This window comes from Cherax quadricarinatus, chromosome 61 (genome assembly GCF_038502225.1).
Source record: "Cherax quadricarinatus isolate ZL_2023a chromosome 61, ASM3850222v1, whole genome shotgun sequence".
In the NCBI taxonomy this organism is placed as follows: domain Eukaryota; kingdom Metazoa; phylum Arthropoda; class Malacostraca; order Decapoda; family Parastacidae; genus Cherax; species Cherax quadricarinatus.
The window spans coordinates 17,552,377-17,577,376 of NC_091352.1; the positions used below are offsets into that span (position 1 = coordinate 17,552,377).

The following is a 25,000-nucleotide window of genomic DNA, read 5'->3' on the forward strand; positions in this document are numbered from 1 at the left end:
ATTTAAGGGCAATTGAATTCTTGTAAAGGTCCTCATTCAGGGAGGAAATTCTAAATGAGTCGAGACGTGAGGTCGGTGAGGGGAAAATGTAGTTACTTTTTTGTTAGGGTGTGAGAATGTGTGTGTGCGTACTCACCTATTTGTGGTTGCAGGGGCCGATTCATAGCTCCTGGCCCCGCCTCTTCGCTGGTCGCTACTAGTTCCTTTTCTTGTTTCATTACTTTTGTCATACCTCATCTTAAAACTATGTGTAGATCCTGCCTCCACTACATCACTCTCCAGACTGTTCCACCTCCTGACAACTCTGTGACTGAAGAAGTATTTCCTAATATCCCTGTGACTAATATGAGTCTTCAACTTTCAGTTGTGACCCCTTGTTGTTGTGTCCCATCTCTGAAACATCCTGTCCCTATCCACCCTGTCAATTCCTCTCAGTATTTTATATATCGCTGTCATGATGTCCCTATCCCTCCTGTCCTCGAGTATCGTCAGGTTGATTTTCCTTAACCTCTCCTCGTAGGACATACATCTTAGCTCCGGGACAAGTTAAAAACCTTTGCACTTTCTCTAATTTTTTGGCGTGCTTGATCAGGTGTGGGTTCCATACTGGTGCTGCGTTCTTCAATATGGGCCTGACGTACACGGTGTACAGAGTCTTGAATGATTCCTTACTCAGGTGTCGAAACGCTATTCTAAGGTTTACCAGGCGCCCATATGCTGCAGCAGTTGTTTGATACTTGCTTCAGGAGACGTGCTCGGTATTATATTCCCCCCAAGATCCTTTTCCGTGGGTTAGGTTTGCAGTCTTTGGCCGCCTATCCTGTACTCTGTCTGCGGTCTTCTTTCACCTTCTCCAATCGTCATGTCTTTGCATTTGGTGGGGTTAAACTACAGGAGCCAGTTGTTGGACCAGGCTTGCAGCCTGTCCACTTCCCTTTGTAGTCCTGCGTGATCCTCATCCGCTTGAGTTCGTGTGCGTATGTTAGTCGTGTTAGATTGTTTTTGTGATAGTAGACGAGGCTTGATGTGATGATGGTGCATGCAAATACAATCACATGTCCTTGTAACTTAACTTCTTGTCTCATTTGTTGCCTCAGATCCTTGCCTCGCTCCTTTGAATTGCTCCTTTCCCCCGTTTCTTTGAATCGCTGCTTTGCCCCGCTTCTTTGAACCGCTCCTTTGCTTTGCCCCTTGTTTCACTCTTACCATGACCTTAGAAAATATTTTTTTCCTAGGCGAGAAGTCGCAAATGACTTTGAATTGTCGGTCCCTTTTTCTCTGTCAGTTTATAGTTTTTGTTTTCCCTCGGGTCAGAAGTCAAAATAATGTTTGCAGATACCGCGACAACTCCAGAACGTCTGAGTTTTGTTTACAGTCGTAACTGGGCAAGAGTATTCAAAATGTTCTGTCTCAAAAAAGTGTTATGATCATTGTCTCAAAACACTTCCTTTGCCTGCATTTCCATTTTCTAATTAACTTTGGTGTAGATTTGTTGTCTGGCGTTTAGTGCTACTTTGCAAAGTTTATAACTTACTGGTCTTCTTAAGGGTGTGCCTAAAGTCTCATTTGTTTTCCTTAAGCCTGGTCAAGATCATGTCAGAGATAATATGCAACTACCTCTGTACTACTACTTCTACTACTGCCACTACCACTAGAACTGTTACTATGACGACCACTTGATAAAGCTCCTGGAGAGCAAAACGCTGCCACAATAAAATGTCACATTAGTTGCACTTGTGTCCTTTTACTTAACATGATCTTAATAGACACTAAATAACATCATGCTGAAATAAAAGAAAAACTGAAGTTAGTGCTTGCGTCTGAGCTACGGAAAGATATGTGATTAAGAAAAAGGATGAAATAAAAAGAAGACAAAATATATTTGTTTAAAGAATATGTGAAAGTTTGGCGATGAAGGAAGCGTCCTTCTGAAATTGCCTTTGTATTGACTAAAAAATAGAAACCTTTCTCTGATGGAGAAGAAATTGTTATGCCTTGTCTCCAAAATGTCTTGGTGACAAAGATATTAAAAGAAAAGTAGACGAAATCGTTGTCTAAGTCAGCAGTTACAAGACGCACCGAACAACTTTCCCATGATGTATCTGAGCAACTGAAAGACCTTGCCTAAGCTTGTACTTTCTTTTCTTCAGCTTTGGGCGAATCTGCTGATATATGTGATGTTGCCCAGTTAAGCATTTTTATAAGAGGAATTGATGATAATTTTAACATGTTTGAAGAACTTATCGGTCTTGAGTCACTTCATGGAAAATCAAGAAAATCAGATATATTTGACAAAGTAAATTTATGCCTAGAAAGTCTGCAAGTAGATTCTAGTAAACTCATCAGTGTTTGTACTGACGGAGCACCGTCAGTGATAGGTAAAGCTGCTGGAACAGTAACTTTTATTGAGATCTTTTTAGGTCGTACTCTACTAAAATATTTCTGCATTATATACCAAGAGTCAGTGTGTGGAAAAACTTTAAATTTGCAGCATGTTATGCTACCGCTTGTGAAATGCTTGAATAAAATTATACCCAAGAATTCAGAGAATATTGTGAATTGTTAGATTTGTAATATGGTGATCTCGTCCTTCATTGTGAGGTGCACTGGCTTTCCAGAGGACAGCTTCTCAGTGGATTTTGGAAACTGAAAATTAAGTGTTCATAATTTTCTAGAAGATAAGAATGATTTAACATTTTTAGTTGATGTTACCAGCCATCTCAATGATCTAAATTTGAAACTGCTGGGCAAGAACAAATTGTGTCCTAGCTTAGTAAATGATATCAATTTCATTCAAGGTGAAGTTAAAACTGTTTACCTCTCGGAAAATGAGGATTTTATCAAGTTTCCACACTTAATAAAATAGAGTGAATGTACTGAAGATAATGGCAGTTTTACAGAATATATTGAAAAAATCTGATTATTCCAAGAGTCATTTGAAAGTCGTTTTAGTGATTTTGCTAAAGAAGACAGCATACTCGTACTTATAAAACCATTTTCACTTTTTGAACAAAAATCCTGAAGATTCTTAGTAACATACAAATGAAGCTTATTAATCTGAAAACAAATTCATTATTGAAAATAAAATCTGATAAGCTTCTCTCAGTCCCAGATGCTTCTGACATTTTTTGGAGATCAGTCCCGTCTGAAAATTTTCCAGAACTAAGAAAATTTACCCAGAATTACATGTGTCGTTTTGGAACAACATACAGATGCAAATAAGCATTTTCATTCATGAAATTTGTTAAAAATAAACTGAGGTCGCGATTGACTAATTCAAATTTGAAGAATTTTCTGCTGCTATCAGTAACTAATATAACTCCACCATTACAAGCTTGGAAAAATCAAAGCAAACTCAAACGTCTCCTTTTCTTGTCTTTATATTAAATCATTTTATGTAAAAATGCTAAAGATGTCTATATTAATATATTTTTAAAGAAGTGAATGGGGAAGCAAGTGTCGCATGGCGCATCTGAACTACAGCGTAAAAAACTGGCACGTGGAGTGCAAAAAGTTGACCATCCCTGGTGTGAACGGAACACTCTTAAATCAAAGTGTGTTCGAAATGTTGTTTTTAAAATGAAGGTGCGGATGAAACGTTAGTTTTTAAATCAATGTGTTGACGAAAAGTTTTTAAATCAAGGTGTTGACGAAAAGTTTTTAAATCAATGTGTTGACGAAAAGTTTTTAAATCAAGGTGTTGACGAAAAGTTTTTAAATCAAGGTTTATTCTAACAGTATTGTCCTCTTTATCACATCTCTTAAGTCTTGCTGCGTGTCGCCATTAATTTATGATATATTTATTTTATTTTTATTATTATCACACTGGCCGATTCCCACCAAGGCAGGGTGGCCCGAAAAAGAAAAACTTTCACCATCATTCACTCCATCACTGTCTTGCCAGAAGGGTGCTTTACACTACAGTTTTTAAACTGCAACATTAACACCCCTCCTTCAGAGTGCAGGCACTGTACTTCCCATCTCCAGGACTCAAGTCCGGCCTGCCGGTTTCCCTGAATCCCTTCATAAATGTTACTTTGCTCACACTCCAACAGCACGTCAAGTATTAAAAACCATTTGTCTCCATTCACTCCTATCAAACACGCTCACGCATGCCTGCTGGAAGTCCAAGCCCCTCGCACACAAAACCTCCTTGACCCCCTCCCTCCAACCCTTCCTAGGCCGACCCCAACCCCGCCTTCCTTCCACTACAGACTGATACACTCTTGAAGTCATTCTGTTTCGCTCCATTCTCTCTACATGTCCGAACCACCTCAACAACCCTTCCTCAGCCCTCTGGACAACAGTTTTGGTAATCCCGCACCTCCTCCTAACTTCCAAACTACGAATTCTCTGCATTATATTCACACCACACATTGCCCTCAGACATGACATCTCCACTGCCTCCAGCCTTCTCCTCGCTGCAACATTCATCACCCACGCTTCACACCCATATAAGAGCGTTGGTAAAACTATACTCTCATACATTCCCCTCTTTGCCTCCAAGGACAAAGTTCTTTGTCTCCACAGACTCCTAAGTGCACCACTCACTGTTTTTCCCTCATCAATTCTATGATTCACCTCATCTTTCATAGACCCATCCGCTGACACGTCCACTCCCAAATATCTGAATACGTTCACCTCCTCCATACTCTCTCCCTCCAATCTGATATTCAATCTTTCATCACCTAATCTTTTTGTTATCCTCATAACCTTACTCTTTCCTGTATTCACCTTTAATTTTCTTCTTTTGCACACCCTACCAAATTCATCCACCAATCTCTGCAACTTCTCTTCAGAATCTCCCAAGAGCACAGTGTCATCAGCAAAGAGCAGCTGTGACAACTCCCACTTTGTGTGTGATTCTTTATCTTTTAACTCCACGCCTCTTGCCAAGACCCTCGCATTTACTTCTCTTACAACCCCATCTATAAATATATTAAACAACCACGGTGACATCACACATCCTTGTCTAAGGCCTACTTTTACTGGGAAAAAATTTCCCTCTTTCCTACATACTCTAACTTGAGCCTCACTATCCTCGTAAAAACTCTTCACTGCTTTCAGTAACCTACCTCCTACACCATACACTTGCAACATCTGCCACATTGCCCCCCTATCCACCCTGTCATACGCCTTTTCCAAATCCATAAATGCCACAAAGACCTCTTTAGCCTTATCTAAATACTGTTCACTTATATGTTTCACTGTAAACACCTGGTCCACACACCCCCTACCTTTCCTAAAGCCTCCTTGTTCATCTGCTATCCTATTCTCCGTCTTACTCTTAATTCTTTCAATTATAACTCTACCATACACTTTACCAGGTACACTCAACAGACTTATCCCCCTATAATTTTTGCACTCTCTTTTATCCCCTTTGCCTTTATACAAAGGAACTATGCATGCTCTCTGCCAATCCCTAGGTACCTTACCCTCTTCCATACATTTATTAAATAATTGCACCAACCACTCCAAAACTATATCCCCACCTGCTTTTAACATTTCTATCTTTATCCCATCAATCCCGGCTGCCTTACCCCCTTTCATTTTACCTACTGCCTCACGAACTTCCCCCACACTCACAACTGGCTCTTCCTCACTCCTACAAGATGTTATTCCTCCTTGCCCTATACACGAAATCACAGCTTCCCTATTTTCATCAACATTTAACAATTCCTCAAAATATTCCTTCCATCTTCCCAATACCTCTAACTCTCCATTTAATAACTCTCCTCTCCTATTTTTAACTGACAAATCCATTTGTTCTCTAGGCTTTCTTAACTTGTTAATCTCACTCCAAAACTTTTTCTTATTTTCAACAAAATTTGTTGATAACATCTCACCCACTCTCTCATTTGCTCTCTTTTTACATTGCTTCACCACTCTCTTAACTTCTCTCTTTTTCTCCATATACTCTTCCCTCCTTGCATCACTTCTACTTTGTAAAAACTTCTCATATGCTAACTTTTTCTCCCTTACTACTCTCTTTACATCATCATTCCACCAATCGCTCCTCTTCCCTCCTGCACCCACTTTCCTGTAACCACAAACTTCTGCTGAACACTCTAACACTACATTTTTAAACCTACCCCATACCTCTTCGACCCCATTGCCTATGCTCTCATTAGCCCATCTATCCTCCAATAGCTGTTTATATCTTACCCTAACTGCCTCCTCTTTTAGTTTATAAACCTTCACCTCTCTCTTCCCTGATGCTTCTATTCTCCTTGTATCCCATCTACCTTTTACTCTCAGTGTGGCTACAACTAGAAAGTGATCTGATATATCTGTGGCCCCTCTATAAACATGTACATCCTGAAGTCTACTCAACAGTCTTTTATCTACCAATACATAATCCAACAAACTACTGTCATTTCGCCCTACATCATATCGTGTATACTTATTTATCCTCTTTTTCTTAAAATATGTATTACCTATAACTAAACCCCTTTCTATACAAAGTTCAATCAAAGGGCTCCCATTATCATTTACACCTGGCACCCCAAACTTACCTACCACACCCTCTCTAAAAGTTTCTCCTACTTTAGCATTCAAGTCCCCTACCACAATTACTCTCTCACTTGGTTCAAAGGCTCCTATACATTCACTTAACATCTCCCAAAATCTCTCTCTCTCCTCTGCATTCCTCTCTTCTCCAGGTGCATACACGCTTATTATGACCCACTTCTCGCATCCAACCTTTACTTTAATCCACATAATTCTTGAATTTACACATTCATATTCTCTTTTCTCCTTCCATAACTGATCATTTAACATTACTGCTACCCCTTCCTTTGCTCTAACTCTCTCAGATACTCCAGATTTAATCCCATTTATTTCCCCCCACTGAAACTCTCCTACCCCCTTCAGCTTTGTTTCGCTTAGGGCCAGGACATCCAACTTCTTTTCATTCATAACATCAGCAATCATCTGTTTCTTGTCATCCGCACTACATCCACGCACATTTTGTATTTAACCTGTGTGTGTGTGTGTGTGTGTGTGTGTGTGTGTGTGTGTGTGTGTGTGTGTGTGTGTGTGTGTGTATGTGTATGTGTGTGTGTGTGTACTCACCTAGTTGAGGTTGCAGGGGTCGAGTCCAAGCACCAGGCCCCCGCCTCTTCACTGGTCGCTAATAGGTCACTTTCCCTGAGCCGTGAGCTTTATCGTACCCCTCCTTAAAGCTATGTATGGATCCTGCCTCCACTACATCGCTTCCCAAACTATTCCACTTCCTGACTACTCTGTGGCTGAAGAAATACTTCCTAACATCCCTTTGATTCATCTGTGTCTTCAGCTTCCAACTGTGTCCCCTTGTTACTGTGTCCAATCTCTGGAACATCCTGTCTTTGTCCACCTTGTCAGTTCCTCTCAGTATTTTGTAAGTCGTTATCATGTCCCCCCTATCTCTCCTGTCCTCCAGTGTCGTCAGGTTGATTTCCCTTAACCTCTTCTCGTAGGACATACCTCTTAGCTTTGGGACTAGTCTTGTTGCAAACCTTTGCACTTTCTCTAGTTTCTTTACGTGCTTGGCTAGGTGTGGGTTCCAAACTGGTGCCGCATACTCCAATATGGGCCTAACGTACACAGTGTACAGGGTCCTGAATGATTCCTTATTAAGATGTCGGAATGCTGTTCTGAGGTTTGCTAGGCGCCCATATGCTGCAGCAGTTATTTGGTTGATGTGCGCTTCAGGATATGTGCCTGGTGTTATACTCACCCCAAGATCTTTTTCCTTGAGTGAGGTTTGTAGTCTCTGGCCCTAGACTGTACTCCGTCTGCGGTCTTCTTTGCCCTGCCCCAATCTTCATGACTTTGCACTTGGTGGGATTGAACTCCAGGAGCCAATTGCTGGACCAGGTCTGCAGCCTGTCCAGATCCCTTTGTAGTTCTGCCTGGTCTTCGATCAAATGAATTCTTCTCATCAACTTCACGTCATCTGCAAACAGGGACACCTCGGAGTCTATTCCTTCCGTCATGTCGTTCACAAATACCAGAAACAGCACTGGTCCTAGGACTGACCCCTGTGGGACCCCGCTGGTCACAGGTGCCCACTCTGACATCTCGCCACGTATCATTACTCGCTGCTGTCTTCCTGACAAGTATTCCCTGATCCATTGTAGTGCCTTCCTTGTTATCCCTGCTTGGCCCTCCAGTTTTTGCACTAATCTCTTGTGTGGTACTGTGTCAAACGCCTTCTTACAGTCCAAGAAAATGCAATCCACCTACCCCTCTCTCTCTTGTCTTACTGCTGTCACCATGTCATAGAACTCCAGTAGGTTTGTGACACAGGATTTCCCGTCCCTTAAACCATGTTGGCTGCTGTTGAGGAGATCATTCCTTTCTAGGTGTTCCACCACTCTTCTCCTGATAATCTTCTCCATGACTTTGCATACTATACATGTCAGTGACACTGGTCTGTAGTTTAGTGCTTCATGTCTGTCTCCTTTTTTAAAGATTGGGACTACATTTGTTGTCTTCCATGCCTCAGGCAATCTCCCTGTTTCGATAGATATATTGAATATTGTTGTTAGGGTACACATAGCACCTCTGCTCCCTCTCTCAGGACCCATGGAGAGATGTTATCTGACCCCATTGCCTTTGAGGTATCTAGCTCACTCAGAAGCCTCTTCACTTCTTCCTCGGTTGTGTGTACTGTGTCCAGCACCTGGTGGTGTGCCCCACCTCTCCGTCTTTCCGGAGCCCCTTCTGTCTCCTCTGTGAACAAACACTTCTTTGAATCTCTTGTTGAGTTCCTCACATACTTCACGGTCATTTCTTGTTGTTTCTCCTCCTTCCTTGCTTAGCCTGATTACCTGGTCCTTGACTGTTGTTTTCCTCCTGATGTGGCTGTATAACAGTTTCGGGTCAGATTTGGCTTTCGCTGCTGTGTCGTTTTCATATTGTCGTTGGGCCTCCCTTCTTATCTGTGCATATTCGTTTCTGGCTCTACGACTGCTCTCCTTATTCTCCTCATTTCTTCCATTCCCTAGCACACTTGGTTTTTGCCTCCTTGCACCTTTGGGTGAACCATGAGCTCATCCTGGCTTTTTCATTATTCCTGTTTCCCTTGGGTACAAACCTCTCCTCAGCCTCCTTGCACATTCTTGCTACATATTCCATCATCTCATTAGCTGGCTTCCCTGCCAGTTCTCTGTCCCACTGAACCTCGTTCAGGAAGTTCCTCATTCCCGTGTATGTGTGTGTGTGTGTGTGTGTGTGTGTGTGTGTGTGTACTCGTACCCATCCAGTTGTACTCGCCTATTAGTACCTGCCAGGGTTCAGATTGAACCTCTTACCTCGTCAGAACTGAGTTCACTCACCCCTAACCTTACGGCCCCTGTCATACCTGTTCTTAAAGCTGTATATGGACTATGCCTCCTCCAGTTCATCCTCTTTGTCATTCCAATTTTTGACTACCAAAGGCTGAGCAAATATTTTCTGACGTCTCTCTGGCTCATTTGCATCTTTATGCTCCCTCTGTGCCTTCTTGTTCACGTTCCCCACTTTTGGAACAGTGTTTTACTGTGTACACTGTCAAATTTGTGAGTGTTGCAACATTCCTGACATAACTAGCATACCTCAGACATGGAGCATGCAACATTACCAAGAAGGCTAACATTCATCATCCTCCTCCTCCACTAATACACAAGTTACGCAACGAGTTGTCATAACTCAACCTGTCCTTCAAACAGGAAGCGCATTTTCCCACTCATTACACTTCGTTGATTTCTACCTGAAATAAGCCTCTAGTAAATATTAATATTTGTTTATTCAAGGTTAGGCTGGCCTAAATTACTCTACACTTAAGTAAGGTTAAGCGTCAGTGATCAGACTAGACGTGTTTCTGTGGCTGCGCGATCTCAGTAAGCGTTCTAAAGTGTGCAGTAAGCACACTGAAGTTCAGATACCTACCGGATCCAAATGCTGTTTCCTTATATTTTCCTTTGTATTCCAGGTTATTTCCCCGTATTGTCTTGTGTATCCCACACTGTTTCCTTGCAGTCCTTCAGTGTTCCACGCTGTTTACTTTATTCACACTATAGTGTATCCTACGTTTTTGGCCTTCTCTGATCTAATGTATTCACGCTGATTACCTACATTATTGTATTTCACGCTGTTTACCTACATTAGTGTATTCCAAGCTGTTTACCTACATTATTGTGTTCCACGCTGTTTACCTATATTACTCTAGTGTATCCTGAATAAAGCTTTCCTTGGTAAAGATACGTGTATACTGAATGTGAGAAGTGTTTAAGATATACTTCATCTTATGTGTTCACGAGGTAGAAAGAAAATATCAACGAAACGTTTAGAAGGCTTCCAATATCTGCTACAGTCGTAGTACCTCCCGTGGTGGTGGTTCTCAACCAGACTGCCTGATACACTAACATGATAGTAGGGTAGTACCTCCTGTGGTGGTGGTTCCCAACCAAACTGCCTGATACACTAACATGATAGTAGGGTAGTACCTCCTGTGGTGGTGGTTCCCAACCAAACTGCCTGATACACTAACATGATAGTAGGGTAGTACCTCCTGTGGTGGTGGTTCTCAACCAGACTACCTGCTTCACTCACATGACAGTAGGGTAGTACCTCCTGTGGTGGTGGTACTCAACCAGACTACCTGCTTCACTCACATGACAGTAAGGTAGTACCTCCTGTGGTGGTGGTTCTCAACCAGACTACCTGCTACACTCACATGACAGTAGGGTAGTACCTCCTGTGGTGGTGGTTCTCAACCAGACTACCTGCTACACTCACATGACAGTAGGGTAGTACCTCCTGTGGTGGTGGTTCTCAACCAGACTACCTGCTACACTCACATGACAGTAGGGTAGTACCTCCTGTGGTGGTGGTTCTCAACCAGACTACCTGCTACACTCACATGACAGTAGGGTAGTACCTCCTGTGGTGGTGGTTCTCAACCAGACTACCTGCTACACTCACATGACAGTAGGGTAGTACCTCCTGTGGTGGTGGTTCTCAACCAGACTACCTGCTACACTCACATGACAGTAGGGTAGTACCTCCTGTGGTGGTGGTTCTCAACCAGACTACCTGCTACACTCACATGACAGTAGGGTAGTACCTCCTGTGGTGGTGGTTCTCAACCAGACTACCTGCTACACTCACATGACAGTAGGGTAGTACCTCCCGTGGTGGTGGTTCTCAACCAGACTACCTGCTACACTCACATGACAGTAGGGTAGTACCTCCTGTGGTGGTGGTTCTCAACCAGACTACCTGCTACACTCACATGACAGTAGGGTAGTACCTCCCGTGGTGGTGGTTCTCAACCAGACTACCTGCTACACTCACATGACAGTAGGGTAGTACCTCCTGTGGTGGTGGTTCTCAACCAGACTACCTGCTACACTCACATGACAGTAGGGTAGTACCTCCTGTGGTGGTGGTTCTCAACCAGACTACCTGCTACACTCACATGACAGTAGGGTAGTACCTCCTGTGGTGGTGGTTCTCAACCAGACTACCTGCTTCACTCACATGACAGTAAGGTAGTACCTCCTGTGGTGGTGGTTCTCAACCAGACTACCTGCTACACTCACATGACAGTAGGGTAGTACCTCCTGTGGTGGTGGTTCTCAACCAGACTACCTGCTACACTCACATGACAGTAGGGTAGTACCTCCTGTGGTGGTGGTTCTCAACCAGACTACCTGCTTCACTCACATGACAGTAAGGTAGTACCTCCTGTGGTGGTGGTTCTCAACCAGACTACCTGCTACACTCACATGACAGTAGGGTAGTACCTCCTGTGGTGGTGGTTCTCAACCAGACTACCTGCTACACTCACATGACAGTAGGGTAGTACCTCCTGTGGTGGTGGTTCTCAACCAGACTACCTGCTACACTCACATGACAGTAGGGTAGTACCTCCTGTGGTGGTGGTTCTCAACCAGACTACCTGCTACACTCACATGACAGTAGGGTAGTACCTCCTGTGGTGGTGGTTCTCAACCAGACTACCTGCTACACTCACATGACAGTAGGGTAGTACCTCCTGTGGTGGTGGTTCTCAACCAGACTACCTGCTACACTCACATGACAGTAGGGTAGTACCTCCCGTGGTGGTGGTTCTCAACCAGACTACCTGCTACACTCACATGACAGTAGGGTAGTACCTCCTGTGGTGGTGGTTCTCAACCAGACTACCTGCTACACTCACATGACAGTAGGGTAGTACCTCCTGTGGTGGTGGTTCTCAACCAGACTACCTGCTACACTCACATGACAGTAGGGTAGTACCTCCCGTGGTGGTGGTTCTCAACCAGACTACCTGCTTCACTCACATGACAGTAGGGTAGTACCTCCTGTGGTGGTGGTACTCAACCAGACTACCTGCTTCACTCACATGACAGTAGGGTAGTACCTCCTGTGGTGGTGGTACTCAACCAGACTACCTGCTTCACTCACATGACAGTAGGGTAGTACCTCCTGTGGTGGTGGTACTCAACCAGACTACCTGCTTCACTCACATGACAGTAGGGTAGTACCTCCTGTGGTGGTGGTTCTCAACCAGACTACCTGCTTCACTCACATGACAGTAGGGTAGTACCTCCTGTGGTGGTGGTTCTCAACCAGACTACCTGCTTCACTCACATGACAGTAGGGTAGTACCTCCTGTGGTGGTGGTTCTCAACCAGACTACAATACATATTCCTATTATTGGATTATTATTATAATCAAGGGGGAAGCGCTAAACCCGGAGGATTATACAGCGCCTGGGGGGGGGGATGTGGAAGGCATTCAAGCTTAATTCGGGGAACTGGAGCACAGATCCAATTCCCTAAATCAAGAGCCCCTCACCAACATCAAGGAACCTTCCTTGAGGGGTCCTATTATTGGAAAGTCATAATTTTTTTGAAATCTCTGGTTATTCGCACAGTATGGTCTTGAACTATCTACAGTCACAATAGTAACAACCAAATATACATTCTGATATTTTTGCCCACCAAAGATTAGTGCTATTATTAACTGACTATAGCAGTAGCACATCAATCTTGAACTATATACAGCACTCCATGACACGAACCCTAGCACAAGCAGGTGATACGACACTTCAAACCATCAGCATTCATTTTTGTACTTGTGAGAAATATTCTATCAATTAAGTATTAGTTGTTGAGAGATTATAGAGCAAGTGCGTCCAGTCTGAAGCTGGGAGCCACAGTATCGGGTCCGGCACTGGTGGCATATAGCAGTGCCAATTATCCTTGGCAAGTGCCAGCTAACAACTAGGAGGAGGTTGGTTACAGAGGAACACTTGTAGTGCTACAGCTTAATTACCCACCACTCGTGTGCCCCTGGCTTGTGTCAGCACTCCCACTCCCTCCTCCCCCTCCCTCTCTCTCCCCTCCCTCTCTCTCCCCTCCCTTCCTTCCTAGCTCTCATTTTACTATATTCATGCTCATTCACACTAATGCCCTAATCACTAGTCATACAGGGTTCACTCACCATGTTTTCAAATCCCACCCGTTCTGTAGTTTTTTTATGGTTGTCACTTTCTCTTCAATGATTGACTTTTCCTGTAAAGTGTATGTTTTACTTTCTACAGAAACAATATTCAAGAGAAAACCTAAAGAGTTAGCAGATAAAGAGTACACAAGACTTTACAGGAAAGTGAAAGAGTTTCTGAAATCGTAAAAAAAATTAATGTGACGTTAATGGAAAGCCAATTTAACCAGGGAAGATAACTAGGGTACAGCATAAATTTAAACACATACCAGACGGAGGGAATGAAAAAAAAATATGTAAAAAAAAAACATTAAAATCTTGAGGAAAGCCCAAATACTTTTACACATACGCAGATTTCAAATAAAAATTCCAGCAGTATTGGCGCCGTACAGGAGGAGGTATGTACACTGGTGAAGGCAAAAAATATTCCTGAAAGAAGATAGCATGCTTAGCGTTGAATATATCTGTTAATTAACAGATATTAACAAGAATGATGCAAACTTTTAAAAATAGATTGACATGTTCAAGCACTGAACTCCGAACTCGATCCTTTTATTGCTATATTTATAAAGAAATGGTAAAAACCACTTGATGTACTTTGGAGAAATAAGGATTAAACACGTGTGAAATTCCATTAACTGTAAAAAAAAGGACATAATTATACAAAATATGGAGTAGAGTAGTGGTAAAAAAAAGCTTCATGTCAGTAGCAGTAGATGAAAATAGTATATAATGCCGAGAAGTTGATAAGACACGTGTGCATCAGTAAAGATACCCAACTGTGGCACATGTTTTAACGTCACACACAAAAAAAAAATCTTTGAGATGGTGCTGAGAACGCAATTTATGAATTTTATATAAATGATTAAACTGCAGAACTCGGAACAACATGGTTTTGTAGCAGGAAGATCTGACTTATCACAGCAAGTAGACGACCACAACAAAATAACAGAGACATTGAGAAAAACTCAATATGCGGATGTGCTGCCCATAAGTGTTACAGTAGAGTCGCTTGAGAAATGTGACTATAAAGAAACAACCTATACAATAAAGTCAGTAGTTATGATAATATAAAAGTAGCGACTGAATATTAAAATTCTAACAAACAGATCGCTATGAGAGTCAGTAAACAGACTCCGATGTAAACACAGTGAAAACTTGAGTAGTGCAAGGCACTGTCCTGGCACTTTTATTGCTTCATATCCTCGTAGCAGACGGATCAAACACTAGCGACACCTTCCTATCATTCTTTGTGGATGGTGGTGAAATAACCATGAAATTTGCCTCGGCAGAACACACTGAAAAGCTATAATTAAATATTAGGAAATAATTTTATTGGGTATACGACAAATTTCAACTACTTCCATACGAGAAGGAAGAACTAGAAAATAGTTCCTAATAATTATTTTTTGACAGTTCTAGTATTTAAAATGTGAATGCAAAATTTATATATATTTTATTTTCCTTATGGAAGCTATTAACCTAAACTATTACTGTCCTGGATCTTAACTTGACAGCCTGGGTCTCAGCACGTCAAAATCCGGCTTGTCAACACCAAGATGTTTACAGTCCTAGAATATTTTCCTGTAAAATGTGATTCAGAGTATACAGTTGATTAAAAAATAAAATAATTTGTGTTTCCATCAATTATAAAGTCAATTCCATATATGTGTACGTTTTGTACCAAAAAATTACAAATTCGGCGAAAACTGCAGCAAACTTCTGCTGGACATGACCGAGCTCCGAGAGTAGTAAGACTCTCGAAAGTCATCAAAGATATATCAAGATATACCACGGGCTTTGTATGGTTTGTTTACAGTCGTATCATTACGATTTCGTGAGTCATGGTAAAGGTACAGATGCTGGCGAACATTATTTTTTTTATTGACTCGCTCCTTACCTTCTCTGGTTCATATATTAATTCTCTTTGTTTTCTTGCCCTTTGCAGAAATGGGAGAAGGAACAGGAAGAGAAGCGACGCCGGCTGGAGGAAGGTCTCGACGTGGGCGGCGACAGCACCCCCTTCAACTCCACGCCTGCCTCACCCGCCCATAGTGAGGTAAGTCATCACGCCCATATTGCTGCACTTGTGTGTGTGTGTGTGTGTGTGTGTGTGTGTGTGTGTGTGTGTGTGTGTGTGTGTGTGTGTGTGTGTGTATGTGCGCGCGCGTGCCTGCCTGCCTGCCTGCGTGTGCACGTGTGTGTACTCACCTCTGTGTGTGTATGTTTGTGTGTGTGTATACTCGCCTATATATACTCATTTCTACGTGTGTGTATGTGTACTCACCTATATATATGTGTGTGTGTGTGTGTGTGTGTGTGTGTGTGTGTGTGTGTGTGTGTGTGTGTGTGTGTGTGTTTATGTGTGTGTGTATGTTTGTGTGTGTGTGTATGTACTCGTGTGTGTGTGTGTGTGTGTGTGTGTGTGGGTGTTTACTGGAAGGCTTTAGGCTTACATCAGCAGCTTCAGCTCTACATCTGGTCCAAGAAGTCAAAGGCTGTATACTTCAATATGTAACTACAGATCCAAGAAATCATAATAACACGATTGCAAACTAATCAGGGAACGTGTGGATCTTGAACCCATAGCAAGTGAGTTATAGGACTCATCATGGGTTCAGCCTCCACTTGTTCCCTGGTTTATAACTACAGATACTACCACCCTCCTCTCATATTAGTGAAACGGAAGACTTCTGCCTTTACATTCTGGCGGGATCTTAGTATACATTTATCTCTATTTCCTGTTTGTTTCATAATTTTGATGCCTGCAACATTTCCTTTGGCTGTTTACGAAGCCAGCGTCGCTTGTTCAATGGTCTCAGAATCAGTAACAGATATATGTAAGTTTGGCAAATGTACTAACAAAGACTGACGGAACTGAGAGCGAGGCATCTCTTCAGATTTGTGATGTGAGAATGGTGTTTTCACTTTTGTATAAAAAAAAATACCAACGCAAACCATACACTTCAGTCGTCTACTACATTATCACACCACGAGTGTCAGACGTGCAGATTTGAACTTTTTGAGACTGCTTAGTCATCGTGTTGCCAGACGTATCACTGATTTTTATTAATTTATTTGTGAATAAGTATACGTTTTATAGGTTTGTGTAACCTACCTTAGCCTAACCTATTCTAACCTAAATTACTCTAACATAACCTATCCCGAAACGACGACACTAAGAATGCATGCAAATCTACACACAAGCATCGAAAGCCATCTCAGGAATTTCCCAGAGACAAGATTTAATCACCAGAGTGACCGTCACAGCGGGTAATGTTTACCACGCGCAGTAATAACCACAGCCAATAACACTATTCCGAATTCAGGGTCGAAATTTCGGAAGTTTCAGTGGGGCTTATTCTCCCAGTACCTGATACTGCGGCGGTCATCTAACCTCACTTATTCAGCTGGTTATTCACATGTGACCTCATGACCTCAGTCTTGCACCTCATGTCTTTGTTGGGCTAAATGTCTTCACATTAAAATGTCTTATACCGCTAACCTAACTTACCCTAACCTACCCTACTCTTTCATAAAATATCTCTGCACTTATAAACACTTTTCGCCGCACAAGAAGCAGCTTTTACTTTTGCCAAGTTACTACGTACATCATACTGATTGATGCCTTTGCTACAGCAAGACTGAAGTAAAGGCATCAACTGCGACAGTAACTACCTCCGCTTTATGAGTATATAAAAAAACTGGTAAGAGAGAGGAGCTGCCTTGGAATGTGAAGTTGGAGTCTTAATTCATTTTCAAGGGGATCATTCAGCGCAGGGAATGATGGAGGCTTAATCCTCTCTCTGCTAAACACGGCCCAGCTAAACTGGTCGGAATAGCAGAATGAGAGGTCACCGTGGCATGAGAAGACACCGAGACAGGAAAAACCAGGGTGGAAGGAAAAACCAGAGTGGCAGGAAAAACCAGAGTGGCAGAAGAGGTCACAGAGTACCGTAGAACACTGAGTGGGAGTCAGGTTAAGTCACGACCTTTCTTCAGTCTTCTTTCTCGTATCCCGTTACAATTACCTTTACGTGTTACTCTGCTTTCAATGAAACTCTGGCTGTTTTACGAGTCCAGGTGATTTTATGAGTGCATCACTTGGAGTACAACAGTTTGGTTATGAGTCGTGGCTACTTTGCAGGTACATGATATTGAGTCCAGTTGTTTTATCTCCAGAGACCAGGTGCTTTGTAGGTACAATTGTGCCATTGTAAGTGCAACTGCTGCATGTACTTCTGAGCCCCACAGACCGAACTGAGCTTAAGTGTTACTTGACAGAGTGATAGAGCGACAGAATAGTGTACAAGAGGAAGTAGAACGACAGAATGGTGAACATGAGGAAGTAGAACGACAGAATGGTGAACATGAGGAAGTAGAGCGACAGAATAGTGAACATGAGGAAGTAGAACGACGAAATGGTGAACATGAGGAAGTAGAGCGACAGAATAGTGAACATGAGGAAGTAGAACGACGAAATGGTGAACATGAGGAAGTAGAGCGACAGAATAGTGAACATGAGGAAGTAGAACGACGAAATGGTGAACATGAGGAAGTAGAACAACAGAATAGTGTACAAGAGGAAGTAGAACGACACAATGGTGTACATGAGGAAGTAGAACGACAGATTGGTGAACATGAGGAGGTAGAACAACGGAATGGTGAACATGAAGTAGAACGACGGAATGGTGAACATGAGGAAGTAGAACGACAGACAGGTGAACATGAAGTAGAACGACAGAATGGTGTACTTGAGAAAGTAGAATGACAGAATGGTGAACATGAGGAAGTAAAATGACAGAATGGTGAACATGAGGAAGTTGAACGACAGAATAGTGTACAAGAAGTACAAAGTCCTATAGCCACGCTAAGGTGTAAGAAACTTCATGTCTTAAATAATGAAGATAGGCAGTAAGAAGAAACTTAAAAACTGAGACACACGTGCAACATCTGGGTATCTTTATTGTAGACGTTTCGCCATCCAGTGACTTTATCAATACAGATTCTAGGACATAATTTGAAGACAGTAGAACTGTATACAAAACATGAGGTAATCAGTCCCTCAGCCTTGGAGTTGGTGTGAAGATCACCGTAGTCGTGAAGATTCTGGAGCAAAGGCAAGGAGACTGGAGCTTATATACTAACGCCAGGTGGATTGGGACGGGTAGCAGACGAGGGCATAGTCACTGGTAGGCGGGATTACCCAGTGGAAGTAGGTCATACCCTAAAGGATGGGTAAGTTGTAATAGTAGTTGTAGTAGCCGTGAAGAAGGTCATGTAGATGTCCTTTGAACCAAGATTCCATGGTGTTGCAGTGTCTGACAAGTTGTACAAGAATGGTATACAATACCGACGAGATGAAAACTTGTATACCATTCTTGTACAACTTGTCAGACACTGCAACACCATGGAATCTTGGTTCAAAGGACATCTACATGACCTTCTTCATTGCTACTACAACTACTATTACAACTTACCCATCCCTTAGGGTATGACCTACTTCCACTGGGTAATCCCGCCTACCAGTGACTATGCCCTCGTCTGCTACCCGTCCCAATCCACCTGGCGTTAGTATATAAGCTCCAGTCTCCTTGCCTTTGCTCCAGAATCTTCACAACTACGGTGCTCTTCACACCAACTCCAAGGCTGAGGGGCTGATTACCTCATGTTTTGTATACAGTTCTACTGTCTTCAAATTATGTCCTAGAATCTGTATTGATAAAGTCACTGGATGGCGAAATGTCTACAATAAAGTTACCCAGATGTTGCACATGTGTCTCAGTTTTCATCTTGTCGGTATTTCAATCTTGTACAAGAAGAAACTTCACCATGTCTTAAATAATAAAGACAGGCAGTAAGAGCGTTGCTCTTGTGATAAAATATTTGTACCTACAAATATTTTACCACAAGTAGGTAATGACGGTAGGCTTTCACAAATTGGCAATCACAGTAGGTTATTACAAATAGGTAATCACACTGTTTCACAAATAACCATAAATGGGTTAGCACATTAAGTAATCGCTAATATTTAATCACAGTAAATAATGGCAGCAGTTAACTTTGTTCTTATGTTCTTAACTACAATAAGTACCGTATTTTCCGGCATATAAGGCGCACCTTTTTCCCGCAAAAAAAAAGTCTTGGAAAAATCAACCTGCGCCTTATATGCTTAAAGTCAGGCTCAAGGGTAGGCTTTGGGTTACTCTTTGACAGTTGTTTACTAACGTTACGTTACAACGGCTTGGAAACATCGTCTTATGTGATCGTGCGCCTTATATGCCGGAAAATACGGCAATAGCATATAGGGAGTTAAAATAAATAATCACAAATGGATTATCACAAAATGCAATCCCACAAAAGTAATCTAAAAATAGGTAATCAACATAGGTTATCCCAAACAATCACAGGAATTACAGAGTCATACTCGCAGATTACATTAGTGATCTTTATTTCGGTAACCCTTATACTGTATGATTATAATCTGCCTTGGATGTTGGGATTGGGGGACAATATACAGGTTAGCTTTAAGAAAATTATCTCACTTGCATGAAATTTAGGGGTTATAAACTTTGATTCCCAAGTTTGTCTGTTGATGCGAGAGAAAACTAGCAGAGTCACTGCTATACATAATTGTGGTGGTGGGTTTGTGAAGCACAACTGTAGCAGTGTACCGCGGCTCTGCCTGGTGATAGTTCCAGTGGGGGGTATTTTGGTAATTCCTCTCTTTTTTTGTTTTTTTTAAATGGAGGCGGGGAAGAGTAGGTAAGTCGTTGACTTGCCTGGAACGGTTACGCTTATTGAGTTGTCTTTTAGTTGCTGCAGCCCTCTCAGAAGTATTTTGCAGCCTCCTTAGTCTTCCGCTCATGTAAGGCGCTATTTTATTACGGATTTCATACCTGTCCCTCCAGTGTTTGAACATTATATATTGTAAGACCTCTCTCACATTTGCGTTTCAGGGAGTACAATTTGAGTGATTTTAAGCTTTCAAAGTGATTTTAAGTATCTGAATATATATGGCAAGAAAGTTCTTGCACATTTCCCAGAACTGTAATTTCGTCATCACTAGAAAGGATTGCTAGTTTAGAACATAGGAAAAAAGGAATACTGCAGCAGGCCTACTGACCCATGCGAAGCAGGTCCATGTCAGCCCCCGGCTTAGACCAGTGACCCACCTAGTCAGGTCACTTCCACTTAAGGAAGGAGCACGGCATCAGACCTAGTAGCACAAGCTAGTCAGGTCCAGCTCACACCCACCCATACCCACTCATGTATTTATCTAATCTATTTTTAAAACTACACAACGTTTTCGTCTCTCTAACGGTTTACAGCTAATGTTACTGTCTAACGTTTACAAGTTGCCTTAAAGAGAGTCATCAATGGTTCTCCATCTCTTGTTTTGTAGGTTATTGCTATCCAACATATTAGTTTCCTGGGAGTTGTTATAATAATATTATTAAAGTTTTTGAACGTACGTTCTTGCGACATGGTTACTCCCAGATCAACGTTCCTCTCCTGTTTTCAGTGGTTGGAATGTGTTTTATACTCTCACTTTTTATTTCTTCAGTTTTTCCGTACTGGAGCAGCAGACACGTGTCCTCGTTAATTATGATACCAGAATTGCTTTCTGTGACCCACTGGAACACTTGGCTTCAATGTTCTGGGAGGCTTAATGTGTCCTTGATGGATGATGCTCATAAAAATTATAGTATAATCTGCAAATGATTATTCACCAGTATGATTTGTATTTATATTAGAAATGAACGTGAGACAGAGTTGTTGCGAGACTGTTCCTTGACGAACATTACTTTTCACTGTGATGGAATCTGACTATAGTTTGACTCAATATTTGACTCCGCATTTCACTTGTCTTCTAGTGCATCCAAAAAAAGTGGTTGCAAGGGTCGAGACATAGCTCCTGGTGTGTGTGTGATATGTCAATGCTATCAGTTATTAGTTTGTTGCCATTGGTTAACTGGCCATATTCGGAATGTAACAATTCATGGTTAACCAGTTAATCATAAATTGTTACATACCAATTAGAGCTTTTGGGATGATACGTATGTCGAGATTTTAAAAACAGACTGTCTCCTTGGGTTATTAATGGTATGTGATGACGATTTTTATTAATTTTTTGACAAATATTCGGATGCACGAATCTGGCCCTAAGGCAGAGTAAGCATTGACAGGAAGCGGGACACCAGCAGTGAACCACAGGGGGTGACGGTGAAGGGAACACCGAGGGAGTATACTAGATTAAGAGGAAACTGCGGTGATTTACCATCTGAGACGCTGAGGAGTGACAGGAGGTGGGGAAGTGGTCTAACTCACCACCCACATGCCCAGCTGGATCAACCATAAACTGGAGCTTTACGGGCGCATGCCAGCCATACCCCAGCACCCTCCCACCGCTCTTTCACAGCCCCACCTTCCGAATCATTTGAATGCGGCCGCGCGCCTCACAATGGAAGGAATCCGGTGTTTGTGTGGCCAGCGCGGCCCCCCACCACCACAACGTCTCAGGAAGGCAGGAGGTGCCCTCAATCTCCTGATATGACAGATCCGCTGCTACCACCATCTGCTGTCTTCACGCTAATTGTGCATACGTAGTGGGTTAATAGTCAGCAACCATGAAGGGAGGTACTACGGTCCTGTCAAATGACTGTGAACTGGAAAATGTTCTATTTTATTTTTTGCTTCCTGGCAGGACTGCTGCTCATTTCTTTCTGTCTCATGAAGACGTTAGCTGATAGCAGGTAAATCTTAGTCTTCTATGTGCATTCAGTATACACATCATTACTTTCCTACGTGCTTCTTAATAGTTTTTAATTCTGTAACATTTCCTTCGCAACCTTGGATGCCTGGTCTAAGACCGGGCGGTGGAGAAGATAATCCCCAGAACCACTAACAGATAACAGATCACATCATGTCGTTACTCACACAGCTGTGTGTGTACCTCCATTCATTATTGGGGTAGCCTTGTAGCAGCTGTTCAGATGTGGAATGATATTTGTGGGTTTTATCGTAGGTGTAGCTGTTACGCCAAATAACACGCGCGTGTGTACAATCACGCCCACGTACACATTCATGCACACGTCTACGGCCACGTACACATCCATGCACACGCCGAAATACACGTTTACGCCTGAAACCTATAGGTTTTAAAAAGAAATATTACCAGTCACACAGGATCGCAGGAGCTACTCAACTCAGGTCAGCGTGGGCTCAGAACATGTCGCTCCTGCCTTTCGTAATTGCTGGACCATTGCGACATGGTCTTAGATACACTGGAAGACAAAACGCAAATGTAGTGTACACTGACTTCGCAAAACCCTTTGATAGGTGAGACCATGGGGTAATTTCGGACAAAATGCATGCACAAATGGCTAACTTCCTAATAGAACCCAAAGAGTAATAGTAAACAAAGTGAATCAGAGGTTGATACAGCTGTTTTCCCTAAGGAACAATGCTAACCCCACTTCTCTTCCACATTCTCATATCTGACGTATTTGGGAAGATAAAAAACATAGCACTGTAACTTTGGTATGAGAAGGGCACCCACAGAAGATACAGCGAACCTCTTAAGCTGATATAAACCAAGTCTTCCGGTGCATCCAGAAATCACTCCCTATGAAAGCAAAAGACTCGTCAAGCGGTGCAACGTATCTCCTATGAAAGTGCCAAGGGCCCAACACTGTTAAACTGCCTTCCAGCATATATAATGGGGATTGCCAGTAGACCCCTACCTGTCTTTAAAATGGAATTGGAGAGATACCTAAAGTTGTACCTGAAGACCCGGGCTATGGTGCGTACGTTGGGCTGTGTGCGGCCGGAAGTAACAGCTTGGTTGATCAGGCCTGATCCACCAGGAGGCCTGGTCATGGTCTGGGTCGTAGAGGCATTGACCCCAGAAACACCCTTCAGGTAGGTGGGCTACTAACAATAATATGATATTCAAAGAGGACGTACTTCATTTACTACGTTACAGAAGGTATGAAGAAATAATAACAGACTTAAAGCATAAGACAAACTCTAACCTCAGTAGAGCGTAAGTCTAATGTGAAAGACCTATGAGTAATAATGTCAGAAGACCACATGTTGAAGGCACACAACAGTGTCATTATTGCAACCGCAGGGAAAATTTTCAAAACGAGATGCCAAGCCCAAGTGATGATCCCGGCAGGTCACTTATTTTCTCTAGGATAGAATATTGCTGTGTACTAACGGCCCCCTTCAAGACAAGTGAAACTGCAAAACAGGAACAGACTCAACAGAGAATGTCCACTACTCGTATAAACTTATTCATGCACCGAAATTACTAGGAGCGCTTGAAGGCCATTGAACTGTACTCCTTAGAATGTAGGCGAGCAAGATGCATCATAATGTACACCTGGAAGTTTCTAGAAGGGATTGGTCCCTTATCTGAGCACCGAAAAAATCACTACATATGAAAACAAGAGAGTTGGCAGTCGGCACAAGATATCTCCTATGAAAAGCAGGGTAGTGGTGAGCACACTGAGAGCTCAGTAAGTGTAAAGGGACCACGACTCAACACCCTCCCTTCATGCATAAATGAGAGGAGACTACCTACAAACCCCTGACTGCTTTCAAGAGGGAATTCAACAAATGCCTCAAATTAGTTCCCAGTCAGCCGGGCTGTGGTTCATACACTGGTATGCGGGCGGCTAGCACCAAAAGCCTGATTGATCATGCCAGCAACCATGAGACGGTCTAGGACTGGGCCGCTGTGGTAGTGACCTCCAGAAACGACTGTAGGTAACCTACAAGTACCGTATGTTAAGGGAAATTCCTTATCTTAGGTCAGGTGTGGATCTGCCTTTGTCAGAGAGCTACACTCACTGCTCTTGACCAAGTCTTGTCATCATGACACCGAAATGAAGACTTTCACACGCACGTTGTGATAGGGAAACGCCCACGTTAGCTCAAACTAGATAAGAATGAGGCACCAACGCACGCCCACTCAGGTCAACGTAGTCCCATGCACGTACTCGCCCATTTGAGCCCGGACACCCACACACGCCCACACACGCGTGCAGACGTTCACTGAGGCACACACACGCCCACACAGCTAGAGATAAAGCAGATCATCCCATGGATGGTAAGTTGTGTAGGTGGCAGGGGGCCACCCAGCCTGAGGAATGTTAGAGGGGCTGAGAGGTGGTGAGCTCTGCTGCTGCTATTATGTCAACTCTCTCGCTATTGTCCACCTCATTCTTCCCTCAGTGTCCGCCTCAGGCGCCACCTACCATGTTTTCACTTTCATAGACGTTCGAGCGATTTCCTTTATTAATACATCGATAAACATGTTTTTTTTCACGTAGTTGCATATGGATTTAGCTATACATAATCTAAAGAGGGTCTCTTGTTACGCCGAAAATATTCGCCCTATTTTTTTACACTTTTGGATGTAGGTTATAAATTCTTATTTATTACCCATAAGGTCATTGAATGGTATGTACACACAGTCACACACACACACACACACACACACACACACACA

General features: G+C 42.7%; 1 protein-coding gene across 2 annotated transcripts in view; it reads left to right on the forward strand.

Annotated features, from left to right (window-relative positions):
* The window catches only part of Ino80 (chromatin-remodeling ATPase INO80), a 754,916-nt gene that overhangs the window by 620,555 nt on the left and 109,361 nt on the right, over positions 1-25,000 (forward strand). For both annotated transcript variants that reach the window (XM_070098261.1, XM_070098262.1), the window contains exon 30: positions 15,428-15,538. In XM_070098261.1, the coding sequence (XP_069954362.1) occupies positions 15,428-15,538 (111 nt within the window). The remainder of the gene's footprint in view (positions 1-15,427; positions 15,539-25,000) is intronic.